We start from the raw sequence: 16,761 nt of genomic DNA on the forward strand, positions 1-16,761 counted from the left end.
CATAGACGTCACCCATATAGACGTCGGATGTGAAAGTGATGTTAAAAGCCCAAATTAACCGACGTTAAATAACGTTTCTGCACTAGTGTAACTATATTTTTTGTATTTTATTTTTCATAAAAAATTAAATTTTGTATACATATACATAACAAACAATGAATATATGCACATCAAAGATAATACAAGATTCAATAAAGTGGTAATTATATTTTTAGTATTTTAATTTTCATAAAAAATTAAATTTTGTTTGTTTTTCAAATTTTTAATATTTTATCTCCAAATTTATTAATGAATTAAAATAGTCATCATGACCGAATGACGTTAAAGATTTATTGATGTAGCAAATGACATTGTCACGTGTGTCCATGTTAGTATCTTCTACCTTTAGGGATGACAACAAATACGGTCATGTATAAATAGTATATACTCGTTACCATATCCTTAACAAAAAATTTGACCGATTAACGGTTGAATACTCATTTAAAATATCTGCGAGTTTTTTAAAACCTATAAATTTCCATGGGTACCCATGTAACATCCCATTTAATACTAAACAAAGGCATTTCATACTTGATAGTCAATAGCATATAATTTAGAATATATATATATATATATATATATATATATATATATATATATATATATATATATGTTGGTTGAATTTGGTATGTTGAAGGTGATTGTTGTTTTTGTGCTAAATTGTGTGAGGTGTTGAAATGCACGAACTGAGTGTCAGTTGTGCTTAGACTGTGGTGATTGAGAAAACTTAGGATTTGGCCATTTGATCAAGTTGGTGTTCATTCTAACATTAAGAACTATTTTTGAACCAAGAACTGAGTCAGAAATACCAATTGAATCATCTAAATAGGTTCTTAGTTTCCTAAATCACAAATTTGAATTGGTTATTTTTGATATGGTGTTGAGCGGGACTGATGTGGCACTAAGCACCACCTTGGCACTACAACTCCAGAAAAAATTTAGCTCTAAACCATTGAAGGACACCTTTTTCTCGCTAAGAGGTGGCAGGGCACCGTTGAGCTCAAATTTCCACCACAAGTCTGAAACCATTTTAAGCTCAATTAGCTGAGCAACAAAATGGTCTCGTTGGGCGAGTCATTTTTCAAGAAGAATGACACTAAGCACCATTCTTGCAACTGAGCGCCAATTCATATTCTATGTTTTTGGTTCATTTCTTTGGGTGTTTGGTATTGATCTATATCATTCTTGATGTTGTTGATGAGTATAATGATTGTGTGAATATATGACAATTTTTGATATATTGATGTGTGGTGTTGTTATTGAGAGAAATTTAAGGAGAAATTCTATATCTTGGCGATTGTTAGTGTATGCTTGACATATATGAGTTTAAAAATGAGTTATCTTAATATATTACCAATCATTCAACTCATATAGAGATGAATGAGGTAAGGGAGAAAATGGTAGGGGATCTTTACCCTAGACTTTTGGTCTTAGGTGTGAAAAATTAACTTCGTGAGTAGTGGAGTAATCACCCTTGTATTTATGACTTTACAAAGCATAAATATTACAATGAGTGCATACCTATAATGAAGCCTTATGTCAAAACATGTATCCGGATAATTGAGTCTAGAGTCATATGTATATATGTTCATGAGTTATAATATTTTATATATGTTGAGTTAATATGTTATTTGTTTTAAATTGTTATATGGAGATTTGTTTTGAACACTAACTTACTCTACCTTTTTTTTCTCTTCCATGTTGTTTATCTTTGCAATGATCACTAATTGATGTGAACAAAGGATAAGTTAGGTGTCGAAATGCCTTTGGTCAAGGCTAATGATGTGTTTGAGTGATCATTTATGTTTTTTTTTTTTCTAACTAGTCATTTGTATAGTTGTCCTTTATCTTTTTTGAAAAAATTGTTTTAGTTTTTAATGATATTTTACAAAGAACTAAGTTAGTATAGTTATTATTTTAAATAACTATATTAATATTTTTCTATGATTTTTAATTTATTTATTATGCATAACTTAAAATAACATAAACATAACTTAAAATTAACTTGTTAGCATGTGTATAAGCTTGTGTCAACTCTGAATTATGTGAAAATCAATCCATCACAAAAATCAATTATATATATATATATATATATATATATATATATATATATATATATATATATATATATATATATATATATATATATATATATATATATAGATATAGATATATATATATATATATAGATATAGATATAGATAATATTATATCATATTATTTACTGAATTACAAGTATATTTGTTAAAATTAGTATTAGTTAAATACATATCATTTTAATTTAATGCCTTGAATTTCACATACATATAGAAACGATTCAAACTCACAGGAAAAAAACTATTATTGGTTAGAAAAAGAAAAAATAGGATGACATTATTTAAACAAATAAAAATAAAAAAAATAATGATGATGATAATTAAAACGAGTCAAAAAAAGTAATACAAATAAGTAAAAAAAATTCAATTAATAAAGGTAAATCAACTGATGACATGATCCATTTTATAACCTAAAATGCTTTTAAATTGAATGAAGAAGAAAATTTCTTAAACACACAAAATCATTTTATTAATGTTGTTTTAATTGAATACTTGGTATACTTGGTGGGCTGTCGCAACCCACACAAATTTGATGTGCAAATAAATGCAGTATAGCTAGGGAATGACCCCTAGGTCGTCTCTCAAAGACTAATTTTGCGGTTCGAGAATCGAGTCTAACACGAAGGGGGGGGTTTGTGAAAATGGTTTTGAAAAAATTAAAGAACTCAATATAACACAGATGCAAACAAACTAATTTAAGCTAGCATGGTAATTAAACTAACACTATTAAAAACCTTAGACAACATTCAAACAAAATAAAATAAAATACTAGACCCCAACAAGACAACAAACAACTACCCAACACAGTTAAATTAAATTAAATGCAAAACTAAATTAAAGAAATCAAAAGCAACTAATCCTACTAATTAATCTAATTCAAATAAGGAATAATCAAACATGTTTTTTCCTACACATTCATGTGACCAAATACATCCAACCAAATAAAATTAAAAATGCAAATGGCCTAAAAACACCTCTTGGCCGTGAGGTTCCTTGCACCACATCCAAATTTGTCTTCTTTCTTCAATAAACAATTGAATATGCTCTCTTTTTGTCCCATGTGCCTCATTCTCCAAGAAAATNCTTCCTTCTACCTTTCTACCATAAAAAAAACGTGGCATACCCTCTCTAACAAGCCAAGACCGTCCTCCCTCTTAAAGTCCAAAGAAATTTGGTGTTTCCAAAACCAAAGGTCAAATGAGATGCTTTAAATGCTTCAACACAAAAAGTNGAGTTGCTTCTACCAATGTGCCACATAAGCAAAGTCAAAGGGAACAAAAACAATCACAATACATTCTCTTCTTCAAGCAATTCACGTCAAGCTAGCAAAGGGTCAAGACCAAAAGGGCAATATTCCTTCCATGGTAAATGAGCCCTTCATGTGCATGGTCAAATGAGGTAAAAATTAAATGAACCCTTTGTCTCTCCCTTCTCAACCTATTTTCGGTTTTCACACCAACACAAACATGCAAATAGCTTCCTTTCACCTTCCAAAACCGAGAACAACTCCAAAGAACCCAAAGTTTCAATTGCAAAAGCTTACAAGAACAACAACCCCAAATTTCAACTTCTACTAACCAACCTAACACTCATTTTTCTTCAAACTTTTATGAAAATCAAAATGGAATTTCTACTCCACCTTGCAGCACCGTCCAACTCTCCATAAGAAACACAATGTTCCATTTCATATATTACTTCCAACCATTAAAACAAAAGCACAAGAAGAAAAGGGTTCAAGCTCCCAACAACCATGCATTAACTCAAGTCTTTTTCATTACTAAACTCAACAAGAACTCCATTTTCATCATCCAACCAAGAAAACCAAAAGGGAATACGAAATTACTGCAGCCAAGGAAGAGAAAAACGAAATACAAAATGGGTCTTCATTCAACCAAAGGAAACACCATGAAAATACAAAGAACCACCTCCAAGCTCAAGCTTTCAACATTCAAATGGAAAATGCAAGAAGAGAAATGATAGATCTCCATTCCATTAAGCAAGAACAAGCATGTTTACAAGCAAGAGAAGAAGAAAAACGAAATCTTGTTCATTCCATAGCTCAAAACCGAAAATGGCACACCAAGGCTCAAAGAGAGAGTTCATACAAGGCAAAAGCAAAAGCAAAATGTAGTATCAAGTGTGCTAGAGTTTTTGTCTCGGCAATTCTACTCAAAATGCCTTCCAACCTCAAAATAGGTGGGGTCCACACATTGGGCTTCTACAAAATTTCCACTAAAAGGGCCCAAAAACACCTAATCTAATTAAGGTTTCTAAAAAAACGAAATTACAACTTTATTAAAATGGAAATGACTAAATGTTGAGTCTTGAATGATCATGCCACCATCCCTAATGCTCCAAATGATGTTTCCCAAAATTTCCCTGCAACCAAAGTACACTTAATCAGCTCAAAAAACCCAAATTAGCACAATTACGAATTTTCGACCAAATTAAGCAGAATTCGGAAAACGGGGAAATAACAGACAAATAAACACAATTCCCTGGTTTATTTAAGTGCAATAAACTAAATATAGTTCAAGAAATAACCACTCATCAATACTTACAACTATATGCTCTATAATTAAAGAAATCCTTATCAATTTTAACCATGTGTATATAAAAAAAATAAAAACAAATGCTTTATTTTGTAATTATTGTATATGTAATATGGGTTAAATATGTTTTTAGTTTCTAAACTATCAAGTGAATTTGATTTTAGTCCCTCTTTCAAAATAAGCTATATTTTAGTCCTTCTCCTTAAGAAAACCATAATTTTTCGTCCTCCAAAACTAACGGCGTTAAAGAGAGGTTGAGTTGGCTAACGGTGAAGTGCTATGTCATTTTTTTCCTGAGTCAATCTTCCCAGCTTTTCTCCCTCCCTCATTGGCGTCGTCTCTAATTTCTCGCATCGAACCACCACCCAATAACCGTGCCACCATCACCAGCCATCCTGGTCGTCACAAATCCACCATGAATGCCCCATAGCCACCACGATCTAGAAACCTGACCCAAAATTCGCAGAACCCTAATTGTGATGGCAACCTATATCGCATCTTCTCCCTTCTGTCGCGCCACCGTTCATCTCCTCCATCTCCATTATCGCGCAAGATTCACATGCATCAGAAACCAGAAACGCAAATCACAAGAATCACCAAACCTCCAAGTCGTCGCGAGCTCAAAGCGCGAGTCTCCTCCTGCGCGAGCCATCACCTTCTTTGTCCACCTTCAGAGGAAAACCCAATCACAGAGAAACCCTAATGAAGATGGGGCAAAATCGTACCAGCAGCCACAACCATCTTCATCGGGCAGCAACCACAATCTGAAATAAAAAATGAAAACCCTAACGAATTGAAGATTAGAAATTGAATTGAATTGAATCGAGAAAGAGAAATTACGGAACGAGGGTCAACTTTCTCCTGAAGATGACGAAACTCGTTGTGCTCTCTCTCCTCTTGGATCTGTTTGCGAAGCTCCTCCAACTTTTTCTGCTCCGCTTCATGCTTCTGTTTAACCTTCCACACGTTCTCTATGTTCCTTAAACTCCCCGTGTGCCATCCCTTCTTGTTCAAAAATTTCAACGCCATTTCTTTCTCTCAATGTTTCCACGATTGAATTTCAAAAACAAAGCACAACGAGGATGCAAGGAAGGAGACAACATAGTGATAGGGATGGGAACGAAGGTTTGCGGTGGTTCTGGTCGACGAGGGCAGTGAATGGGGACGAAGATGCAAGGAAGGAGACGGCGTGCCAGTAAGGGATGAAGAAAAGCAGGGGTCAGAAAAAATGACGTGGCTTTTTCTATTGTTAGCCAATTCAGCTTTTTTTAACGCTGTTGGGTTTAGAGGATAAAAAATTATGGTTTCCTTAAGGAGAAGGACTAAAATGTAGCTTACTTTGAAAGAGAGACTAAAAATAAATTCGCTTGATAGGTTAGGAACTAAAAACATATTTAACCCAAACTCAACAAAAAGATAAATATATTACAAGGGATAAGAATTCAAAAAATTAAATAGTAAAAAGTGATTTGACTCTTATCATAAACTTTAGAGAATCCAATACAATAGTGAAACCCTTAGACATGTAAAAAGATAGGCTTGGATTTAATAACATGAAAAAAATCATTAATGAAAGAAATAATATTTTAGAGTATAATGAAGCTTTTGACAATAAGAAAAAAAATAAAAGACATGAAAAGTAAACAATGATATAGTCTATATGTGTTGTTGACCGATGGTAGCGTGATTTTAAGAGTTCTTGATCCTCTTGTTGTTACAAATCCAAATCCATGTTATGACCTCCAAAATGATAACAAATACTCACTAATGCAGAAATAGCGTTTAATGTCACGCGTTTAACATCTAAAGAAAGAAAATCTAATGTAAAAAATAACCGATGACAATTTTGTAATTAAAATGCCATTATAGAAGTTGGCTAGAAGAGTCTCTAACATCAAATAAGGTATAAACGTTGACTCCCCTGGGGTTAGACGACCTGCATACAGAACTGAACAGTCATTATTTTATTGCCTTTAGAAGTCGACAACAGGCCCCTGACGTCTAACTCAAATTAGTCGTCGACTCCCCCTCCATGGATGTACAAAAATTTGAAAATACCTCATTTTAAGCAATAATATTAATTTTTTTACGGCATAGACGTAGGTTCCTCCCATATCAGATGTCAAATCCTCTACCAAATGCTGCAAAATTAACATTCAAAGGTCACTTTTCAAGACATTAAACGTCAGACATAGGACGTCAGATCCCCTTCCTTGGACGTCAATAAGCTGTGAAAAGTAGTGCCAAAATGGAGTTTTTTAGCAATTAGACGTGGTGGTGGAGGGGGGTTGACGTCAAATGCCTTTTTAAACCCCTAAAACTCATAACGCGAGCTTCGCTTTTTTTCGCGTTTTCGTTTAGGTTTTCGTTTCGTTCGCGTTCGTCATTGCTGCTACAAGGTATGTTTAATTGATTTTCTTCCAATTAATTTATTTTGCATTGATTAACTTTAGTTTGCACCGCTTAAATTTCATTTGCACTGATTAAATTTCGTTTGCACCGATTAATTTTGGCTTATGATGCAGTTTTGTGCACGAGTTGACGGATCTTGGCGGTGACATTGAATGTCGAATCTCCATTGTTTGAAACTCATAGTATATTCAATTTTGTGATGTGTTGGAATCGTTTTTTGTATTTCAGGTGTAATAATATTGTAATTTTTTTAAATAGACGTTAATTTAGGAGGGGTCCAACGTAAAAAAATCTTCTTCCACCCATTGTGAGCATTCAAAATGTCAAAACCTTTTAACACATTCCATATGGCCAAATAGTTTCATAACCAACTATGTGATGAAAAATGTTCCAAAATATTCTATACTTGTGATCTTTCTTGGGCCTAAAAAACACAATAACACAAACATGTCCAGATGGAAGACACATTAAAGTGATTCCAATGCATCGATGAGGAGCATGATGAGCCCCATAGTGATTTTCAATATACAACCACTTCCGAACCCAACAATGGAGATCAAGAAGGCCAGTGATTGGCTTGCTCGATGTAAGTGAAACCAAGTACCTCCCAAACCATCAAATACCTTGAAGTGATGACCCACCATCACTCTAATTTGCATCATTATTCCCCAATTCACAGTATTCAAAATTCCATGAACCTGCAAAATAAGAAGGGAAGATGGACATTAAAATGTGATACACACATGACAACACCATTTGTCACCTAAACAAATTTATAACACTATTTAGACACGTGACTACATCCATCTATTAATAAAGTTTGGAAATCAAAAAATCATTTAAAGTATAATACAAACAAAATCTAATTTTGAATAAAATTAAAAAATAAAAAAAATATTTAACCAATTTTTAAATAAACAAAGACATAAAAAAGATAATTAAATAAAATAAGAATCACTTAACTTGAATAAATCTAATAAGAAATTTATAAAATTAACACATTACATTAATAGTTAATTTAATCGATTTAGCTTAAGTTAAAGAAAATTAAACAACACATGTTTAATATAATTTCTCAAATTTTGTTATATTTAAATTTTTATATAATAAAATGTTAATATATAAACTAATTTCGTTCAAAAATTAAAATAGTATGAGAGGAAAATAATAAAAAATTAAATAAATTTATATTTATAAAATTGATGTTTATGAAATATTTTCTCTAATTTGGATATAGAATATTCCATAAACGTAATAATTATGTGATGTCCGATTTTTCTAATTTTCAGAATCGAATAGAGAAAATAAATATTTATGTAAGAGTAGAAAAAAATTTCACTGCAACAAAACCAAACAAAACAGGTCCCCACTTTCTCTCTCGTGTTTTTGTTTTTGTTTTTATTTTTCGTAATAGAAGGCCTGCAGCTATATTGGAGGCACAATTCCTCAGTCTGCAACTCTCTTTCTCTTCATCTCCATGTTCATGGCAATCTCAAGGTACTTTTCTTCTTCTTCTTTATCTTCCCTTTCATCATCTCTCACCCCTGTCTCTTCCCTCCCACGCCGTTTCTTCCTCTTCAGTGTTCCCACAGACCAAACCTTTACCGCTGTCCCTCTCTCTTGACTCATCTGGGATCACCGTCACCATTTATACTCAGGGTATGCTATAAAGTTTCAGTCTTTCTATTGGGACCCCTTTTATTCTTTCAATTGGAATATTCTTTCGACCTTTGGCTGATTGTCACCTATGGAGCAGCCAAAGGCCCAGTTTTTCTCTTCCTGTTGGATTTTTGGGCTCCCGGATCAGATTTCCTGAAGGGTTTCTCTCTGATCTGTTCGGAGGCACATATGTTTGTTTGAGGTTTTTGTGGCTTTGGTCAACTTTGGAGCATTTCCAGTTTCTGGAGACGAGGATCGTGCCTCTTTGGAGGCTTGCTAGATTGGAAAAAAGGGATCGATTAGTGACCATTACAGGATGTCTTTATCTGATTTTAAACCCTTTTATAATTTCTAAGGGGTTTTTGTCTTCTTTTGTTTGATGTAATTTGGAGGGTATGCGTGCTTAATTAGGGTTTCTGACTTTTTCCCCACATGAAAAAGTACTTGGTTTTTGAGGATTCTGGTTAGTTTTATGTAGTACTCATATTTTTGTTAAGCTGAGTAGGGTTCTTCCTAGTAGTGGGGAGACTGAGGTTGTTCCCTCTATGTTATGGATTCGGTTGATTGTCTTTTTGGACTGGTGAATCCAATGCGTCTGCACCCTTTGCCATTGTTTTGAAAACAAGTGCATATCTGGTGTTCTGTTAACTCCTGCTGGTATTCTCTTTAAGATGGCCGTGAACAATCGCTGTTTTGTGGAATGGAAAGAGCAGTTTGTTTCACAGGAGCGTGGTAATCGTGTGGTTCACTATTACCTAAAGGATGCTGCCGGAGAATCTATCCTTGCAGTGGTGGGTACTGAGAGGAGTGTTAGGCACATGTGCTATGTTGTTGCTGAGGAGTTCCTTGAAATTTGTGGTAAGGAAGGTTCCATTCCAACTGGTTTCAAATGGAGATCTAGAAGAGAGGTGGTGGATTGGCTGACATCAACGCTATCAAAGCAGAACCTGCAAGGAGATAGAAGTGGTACGTTGATACTTTATTTTAACCTGTTGCAGTCATTTATAACATATTTGATTATACTATGTCGAACAATAATGTGAGAAGTGACTTAGGAAACTATGACTTTATGAGCAACAAAGTGATGTAGACTATTGAACAACTACATATGTGTTTGTTTTGTAAGGCATTCATATGGATGTGTTTCTATTAATGAACCAATATTTGGTGCCATCCTCTGTTACAGGAGCGCATATCATATGGATGTGGCTCAATCAATACTCTTGTTCACTGGCTGTTTTCTTTAATATTTTCTTATTCTTCCTTGTATTTGTTCAATATGAGAATAATTTTTCTACCTTTGTACTAGTACCCTCTGTTCATTCTGATAAGATCCATTTTTTATCCTTCCAATATTAAAAACAGCCGATCTTCTCAAATAAAAACGAAAATAGTGAATGCATTAAGAAATTTAATTTCATAAATAATCATAGAAGATTGGTAAAGATTTTTGCCTAGTCACTTTCAGGTTCAGCATCTATGTGCTAACAGTCTAGTACCTAGACGCCAACTGGTGTGAAATAATTTTCCAAACATGAAAATTTCCATGCTAAAACTGTTTCCAATCATTCAAAACATCCAATACCATACTTCAGTAGAAAAAAAAGGATTAAGAACCGCTGTTTTCCTATTTTTGAATACAAATAAGATAAGCATCAAAATTTTCAGTGAACTAGGGCTTGAAACCTAACCTAGAAAGAATTATCAAGTTCCCTAACATTACCAAATTCAATTTTATAACTTGGTTCTTTCAAGAACAAGCAAGCTAGAGCAGTATAAATCTATTGTGATGGGGAATAACACAAATATGTTATTCTTCACCTAGAAAAAAAGAAATAGACAAGCAAAGCAAAGACGGAGGGCTTTGGATGCTTCAGTCACCTTAAAATCCAAATAATTTAAGCTTTTTCCTTTCTTTCTCTTCATTAAGCTCTCCCTCTCTTCTCTTTTTCTCCAGCTGAAAATGCTCCTTTTGAGACACACTTATACTATTGACTTTAATGTAGGGTTAAGGACTTGGATAATGTTTCAGTAGAATAAATAATATACGCAATGATAATGTAAAAATTTCATATTTCAAATTGTCATGTATGGTAAATTTGCTGACCTTCATAATAATAATAATAATAGCAGTAAATTTTCTTAGAAGTTATACATGTAATTTTTTATTATTTGGCTGTGTAAGTACTTTTACACTGACAATGCATGCCTATTAAACGCTATTATAGTATCCTAGTTACTTTTATAACTTGTTGCTGTACTCTTCACCCTTTCAACTTAACTGCAATCTTCTATTATATGTAAAATGATTTTGGCTAAATATATTCTCAGTACCGCTCTTGTTCCAAGCAAAAAAGTGCTAGGAATATAATGAGGTTATAAAAAGTGTAAGTATCATTACATAAAAGTTGAAGGACTGACCTGTAATTTGATCCGTAAAGCAGCAGTAGATTCCTGGAAAATAATGTTAAGCTCCTATTATCAACCTTTATCAATTTCTTCATTTGAAATAACATTGAACATGCTTAGTTTAAAAACTTAGGGGTGTGTTTTACATGAAGGAGGCCCATCTATGATATTGTTCATGTTTTTACAACTACTACCTTTTTGAAGTTTATATCTGCAGTCTTGTTAATGTTTTTATCTCTTATTTTATAATTTAAATCACAGTATCACCTGGTCATAACATGGTTCAAGCTCATGAGACCACAAATGATAGTATCAACGGAATTACTGGAGCACGATTAACAGATGATAAGGTATGTCCCTTTTTGTTCCCCCTCTCCCCCCACCCCCTAATATTTTTCTTTATATTGTTTCTAGTGAATGTTTTTGACATCTACGTACTCCTCTTTCTCAGGACTTCCCTATGAGTAACTCCAAATTATCCAATTCAGACATTGTTTGGTCAGGAGTTGCATGGAGATGTGGCAAACAACTTAAGCATTTTCCTGCTTTTTGGAGGAATGGCATCAAAATAGAGGTGAAAAGGCGTTGAACTAAATTTCTTGAAGATCTTACTTCTAGCTTACTTGTCAACTCCTTGTTTTTGTCGTCAACTTCTAATTAGCTTCCTATCATTAATAGTTAAGGCTTAATCAATTTCTTCTAGTATTGACAAGTGAATTCCTTAATGATGTTTTTACTTAGGTGTGTGTTACATGAAAATTTCTCAACAATGAAATACATTTTGGGTTGCGTGATATTTGCTTGATGCCATGCACATCATAGATGCTTGAATTCTCCCACTCTCAAAAAGGAAAAATCTATTAGTCAAAGAAGTTTTCCTTTTTCTGTGGATATAATATATAAATGATTTTATACCTGACGTTTACATTCTTCCTGATTTCCAGATTCAATCCTTTGTTTTTGTTATGGGCAAGGGAGAGAATCATTATATTGCTTATGTAGAGGATATGTATGAAGACAGAAGGGGGCAAAAAAAGGTCAAGGTGAGGTGGTTTCACCATAATCAGGAAGTCAAGGGTGTAGTTCCTGTACGAAATCCTCACCCTCGAGAAGTTTTTATCACACCTTGTTCTCAAGTTATTAGTGCAGAGTGCGTAGATGGTCCTGCCACAGTCTTGACTCGTGAACACTATGAAAAGTGCATGTCTTTTTTTACACCCACTTCAAGAGACAGAACACATTTGTGCTTTAGGCAATTTAGAAGCAACAAAGTTAAGCCCTTTGACTTGAGTAAACTACGTGGCTACTATGCCCAACCAATTCTTTCTTACTTGCACCTTGATTCAATCCAGAACCCTGAGAGGCTTGCAGGAGAAAATGAAGACTTGACTGCATGTGATGATGTGAAGGTAGGAGCCAAGAGGAGCAGAAGTGATAAGGGGTCTCCTCAGTCTTGGATAAGTCAACAGGGAGTTAGGAAATTGATGAGAAGTAAGCAAATGATGGTATACAAAACCTTCCAGGTTGCAAATTATGCAAGGCCAGAAAGGAGATTGCTTTCTCGGAAGCAGGTTGATTGTCAACCTTGGTCTATTCATACATACAAGGTTGATGATAAGATTGAGTTGCTTTGTCAAGATAGTGGCATCAGAGGCTGCTGGTTCAGGTGTACAGTTGTTCAGGTAGCCCGGAAACAGCTGAAAGTCCAATATGAAGATGTCCAGGATGAAGATGGAAATGGAAATCTGGAGGTACAGTTAAGCTTTTGAAATATTCTATATTTGATTTTCTGGTCAGTATTTAGTTTGCTTGTAAAATATGTGCATGAATAAAGGTGGTTCCAATTCAAGGTTTGATCTTGAACCAGAAAGAGAAAATATAAGGTTATATGGTTTTAGGCTTTTAGCAACTGTTCTTTAATCGTGGCAGTTGAAGCTGATGTAAATCTTTCTAAGCGATGAAATAATTGGTTTGTGTGTAGAATTAGAAATCATTCTAGTTTAAGTTTAATGTGAATTGTTGTATAAACTTGGACTGAGTTAATCAGGGATCTAGATTGAATCTCATGGGATTAGCTAATAGAGGTAGAGGTATTTCTTTGACTGTGTACTGGCTTTCTAAGAATGACAGGAGATAATGTAGGCAGGTTTTATGCATGGATGTATTTTCTAGTGATTCATTACTTTTATATTAAAACATGTAGAGGGTAATGGAATGGCCAATTATGACATGGTGGATTAGAATGGCAAAGTATACAATTTAAGACGGTAGAAAGATAATAGTTATAGAACCAAATGAAAAACAGAATATTCCAAGCAAAGGTTTTGTAAAGTCATTTATTGCATACTTTTGCAGAACTCACTTTTCAATCTTTATCTGAATATTCTCTATATTTTAGGAATGGGTCTCTGCTTTCAAGTGTGCTAGGCCTGATAAACTTGGGATGAGGCATTCTGGCAGGCCCACCATAAGACCTACTCCAACTCTTGAGGAACGAGAACTGGCTGTTGAGGTTGGACATGCAGTTGATGCATGGTGGAGTGACGGCTGGTGGGAGGGGGTTGTAACTAGAATTGATCACTGTGGAGATGATAGTGTTCAAGTATACTTTCCTGGTATGTTGTTTTAATGCCTTTTTAGAGCTTTTTAAATCATTTTATCTTCCCTTTATTAATAGATTGCTTTTTTTTTTTTTTTTTTTTTTTGTATCAGGGGAATGCCTGTTGATGGAAGTTTGCAAGAAGGATTTAAGAATATCTAGAGATTGGTTAGGGGACAGTTGGATTGACATTAAGGCAAAACCTGAAATAACTACAACTTTATTCTTCACAGCTAATAATAATAGCTTTAACACAAAGCTTTCCGTGTCCCCATCAATGGACAAAGTTGGGGACACTGTTGGTTTTGGTAATTCATGTCATGATCCTTTAAGTAAGAAGTGTGATGAACTGGCTATTGAGGACCAGAAGCATGTGTCTTGTGAGGGCTTCACTGAAGATGGGGTCTGTGTCCTGGATAATAAACCCTCTTCTTCAGAAAAAAATACTGAAGCTGATAATATTGAGATACATGGTTGTTGTGATGAAGATAACACTGATGAGCATGACAGAGTTAACAATGATGATGATAGTATCAAGAATGGAGATAATAATGGTAATAATAAAGATATCAAGGTGTTTGAAACTTCTGGATCGGACTGTGAACCTGTAGAGCTCATGGAAGTGGCTGTATAAACAATTTTTTAGAAGTCATGCATAAAGGTATGGTAGTGCTGATTATAGAGCTATGCCATAATCTCTCATTGTGTTGTAATCTGTGTCCAAAGTTAGTGTGAGAATGTAAATAGTAGTTACACGGTCATGTGGGAACCCGATTGATTGTTAACTTCGTAGTTGCCTTCATAGTGTACAGTGTTGAGTGTCATGTGCAAGTGTGTTGTTATCTTTCTTTCCATTGATTGTATTTGAAAGTAGATTTCTTTCACACGAGACAACTATTGAGTAATTTCAATTGCTATCCAATTAGTTTCATTGATATGAGCCAGTGTATTATAAGATCTTTTGTGCAGAATATTTTCGCTTGCTCTTGTTCATTCAGGCTAGGCAAAAGATACTACAATAATAATGCAAATTTCTAGAGTGTTGCTGCACGAACTGGATCTGTATCATAAGTGTTGTGTAGTGTTATTTGATGACATTTCAGTTCATACTTAAAGCAGGTTTGAACAATATTTTTTATTTGGTAGGCTTTTACTTCTCAAATAGGTTAAGTCTTTCTCAACACATGATTGGTTTGCATTGTGACGGGTTTGAATGAATTCGGACTATAATTTTGTGAACATTCTTCAGTATAGTAAAAACAAATGTTTGTAGTATGGAAAGTATAACCTATTTGAGTATTTTCAGATTTTTCAATAAAAGAGTCCTCTAAAAATGTATATATAATTCTTTTAATATAATAATTTTAACAATACAATATGTTACTGAAATTTAGAATTTAAAAGAATTTGAATTAATTTATCTAAACAAAATATAAACAACTTAAAAAAGTATTTCAAAATTTATATATTTTAAGTTTTCTTTTCTAAAATTTGAAGTTTTCAATACAAATTTATACCAGAGGTCGTTATTATTTTTTAAATTTAAAATTTTATTTCATTGAATAAATCCTTCTAAATTTTTGTAAATTAATTTCTTTTATTTTATTGTAATTTTCAAATGCTTAATTTGTATAGAATAAATTAATTTATATTATATTTTAAAAAATAGGTATGTATTTAAAAATTAAAATTTTAATATTAAATAAAATTTTATGAGATTTGTGGCATATTTGTTAGAGACTAGAGAGAAGGGAGAATCATTTTTCATGTTAAAAAATAAGTGTGCATGAGAAACCAAAGAGTGAAAGAAACTGAGAGAAGGAGTGATTGTGGAGTAGTGAATGAATGCGGGGTTGGAGCGTCAGAGAAGCTTGAATAGGGGCTAGAGTAAGGGAGTGACCGAAACAGGTACGGGAAGCCAACCCTTATTGTATTATGTTCATTATTTGAATGTGTGTTATATAATTAGTTTATGATTATCTGATGGTGTTATTGGATTGTAATAAGTGCGAGAAAAGCTATGATAACGTGTTCATTGATGGTTGCGACGAATAGGATGTACCTTATTGTTTTGACAATGTTTTAATTTGAGTAATGCAAGAGAGGATGAATGGGTATTTGACATAACGAGGAGCGTTAGACTTTAGTCTTTTTTTTTTAGAAGTCAGAGTTTTCATAACCTTAAGCGAAAGTGAGCTTATATGATATAAAAAAGTAGAGGACTTTAAGGAAAACATTCCCTTAATGTTTTTCTTCTCTCACAATGCTGTGTGTTTTTGAATGTAGTGATTATGATCATATCCTTTTGTTTTAGAGATATAGACAAATATCAAAGAATACAATATACAAACATCGAAGTATTTTATTGTAAATACATTAAATGTTTTGAACGTTGATAAGCATTAGACTGTATTGTATGTTCAGGACATTTTATTATTTGTCATGTTATTCAAAAATGCATCATTTAGTAAAACATACAATATTTATAATCATTAGATGACATGAACATAAGATGCTTTTCAATGGCTATGGCATTTGGTGGTCATTCAGTAGATGATGTTTTCTTTTTAAAAAGCTTTGCTTGAGATAACACTGTATTGAATGAAAACTCGTTTTAGTCTCAGTGTTGTATAAGATATAGACTTTCATTTTCATGAGAGCCTATTTTTTTTGCTCATATAGTCTATTAGATGACTTCAAAAAAGAGCCAGAGACACTTTCTTTTCTTAGACAGTAGAAAGGACTAATAAATTGTAAAAGAGACACTTTCTTTTCTTAGATGACAGAAGAGACACTTTTTTTTCTTAGACAAAGAAACCTTCTATTAGAGTCTCGTCGCCTATGATGGGCGATAAAAGGGACTAAGATTTGAGTGTTGCCTTTTCCTCTTTCGAGGGGGTAGAAAGGGATAAATGTCTTGCTGCGGGTAGAAGGAACTAATAGACTGTAGAAGAGACACTTTTTTTTCTTAGATGATATAAGAGACACTTTCTTT

General features: G+C 33.4%; 1 protein-coding gene across 3 annotated transcripts; it reads left to right on the top strand.

The window, feature by feature from the left end:
• The first annotated feature begins 8,438 nt into the window (after window positions 1-8,438).
• On the top strand, window positions 8,439-14,701 carry LOC106775754. 3 transcript variants are annotated; one of them, XM_022786781.1, is made up of 8 exons: window positions 8,439-8,596; window positions 8,681-8,758; window positions 9,430-9,724; window positions 11,429-11,517; window positions 11,619-11,741; window positions 12,112-12,918; window positions 13,566-13,782; window positions 13,880-14,701. In XM_022786781.1, exons 3-8 carry the CDS (start codon window positions 9,430-9,432, stop codon window positions 14,398-14,400), a joined length of 2,052 nt encoding a protein of 683 aa, XP_022642502.1. In that variant the 5' UTR covers window positions 8,439-8,596; window positions 8,681-8,758; the 3' UTR covers window positions 14,401-14,701. The 3 variants fall into 3 exon arrangements, with proteins under 3 accessions (XP_022642502.1, XP_022642501.1, XP_014518414.1); XM_022786780.1 differs by having other exon boundaries at window positions 8,448-8,596; window positions 8,856-9,724; XM_014662928.2 differs by lacking the exon at window positions 8,681-8,758 and having other exon boundaries at window positions 8,448-8,596.
• Window positions 14,702-16,761: the final 2,060 nt, after the last annotated feature.

This window comes from Vigna radiata, chromosome 10, assembly GCF_000741045.1.
Source record: "Vigna radiata var. radiata cultivar VC1973A chromosome 10, Vradiata_ver6, whole genome shotgun sequence".
Lineage (NCBI taxonomy): Eukaryota > Viridiplantae > Streptophyta > Magnoliopsida > Fabales > Fabaceae > Vigna > Vigna radiata.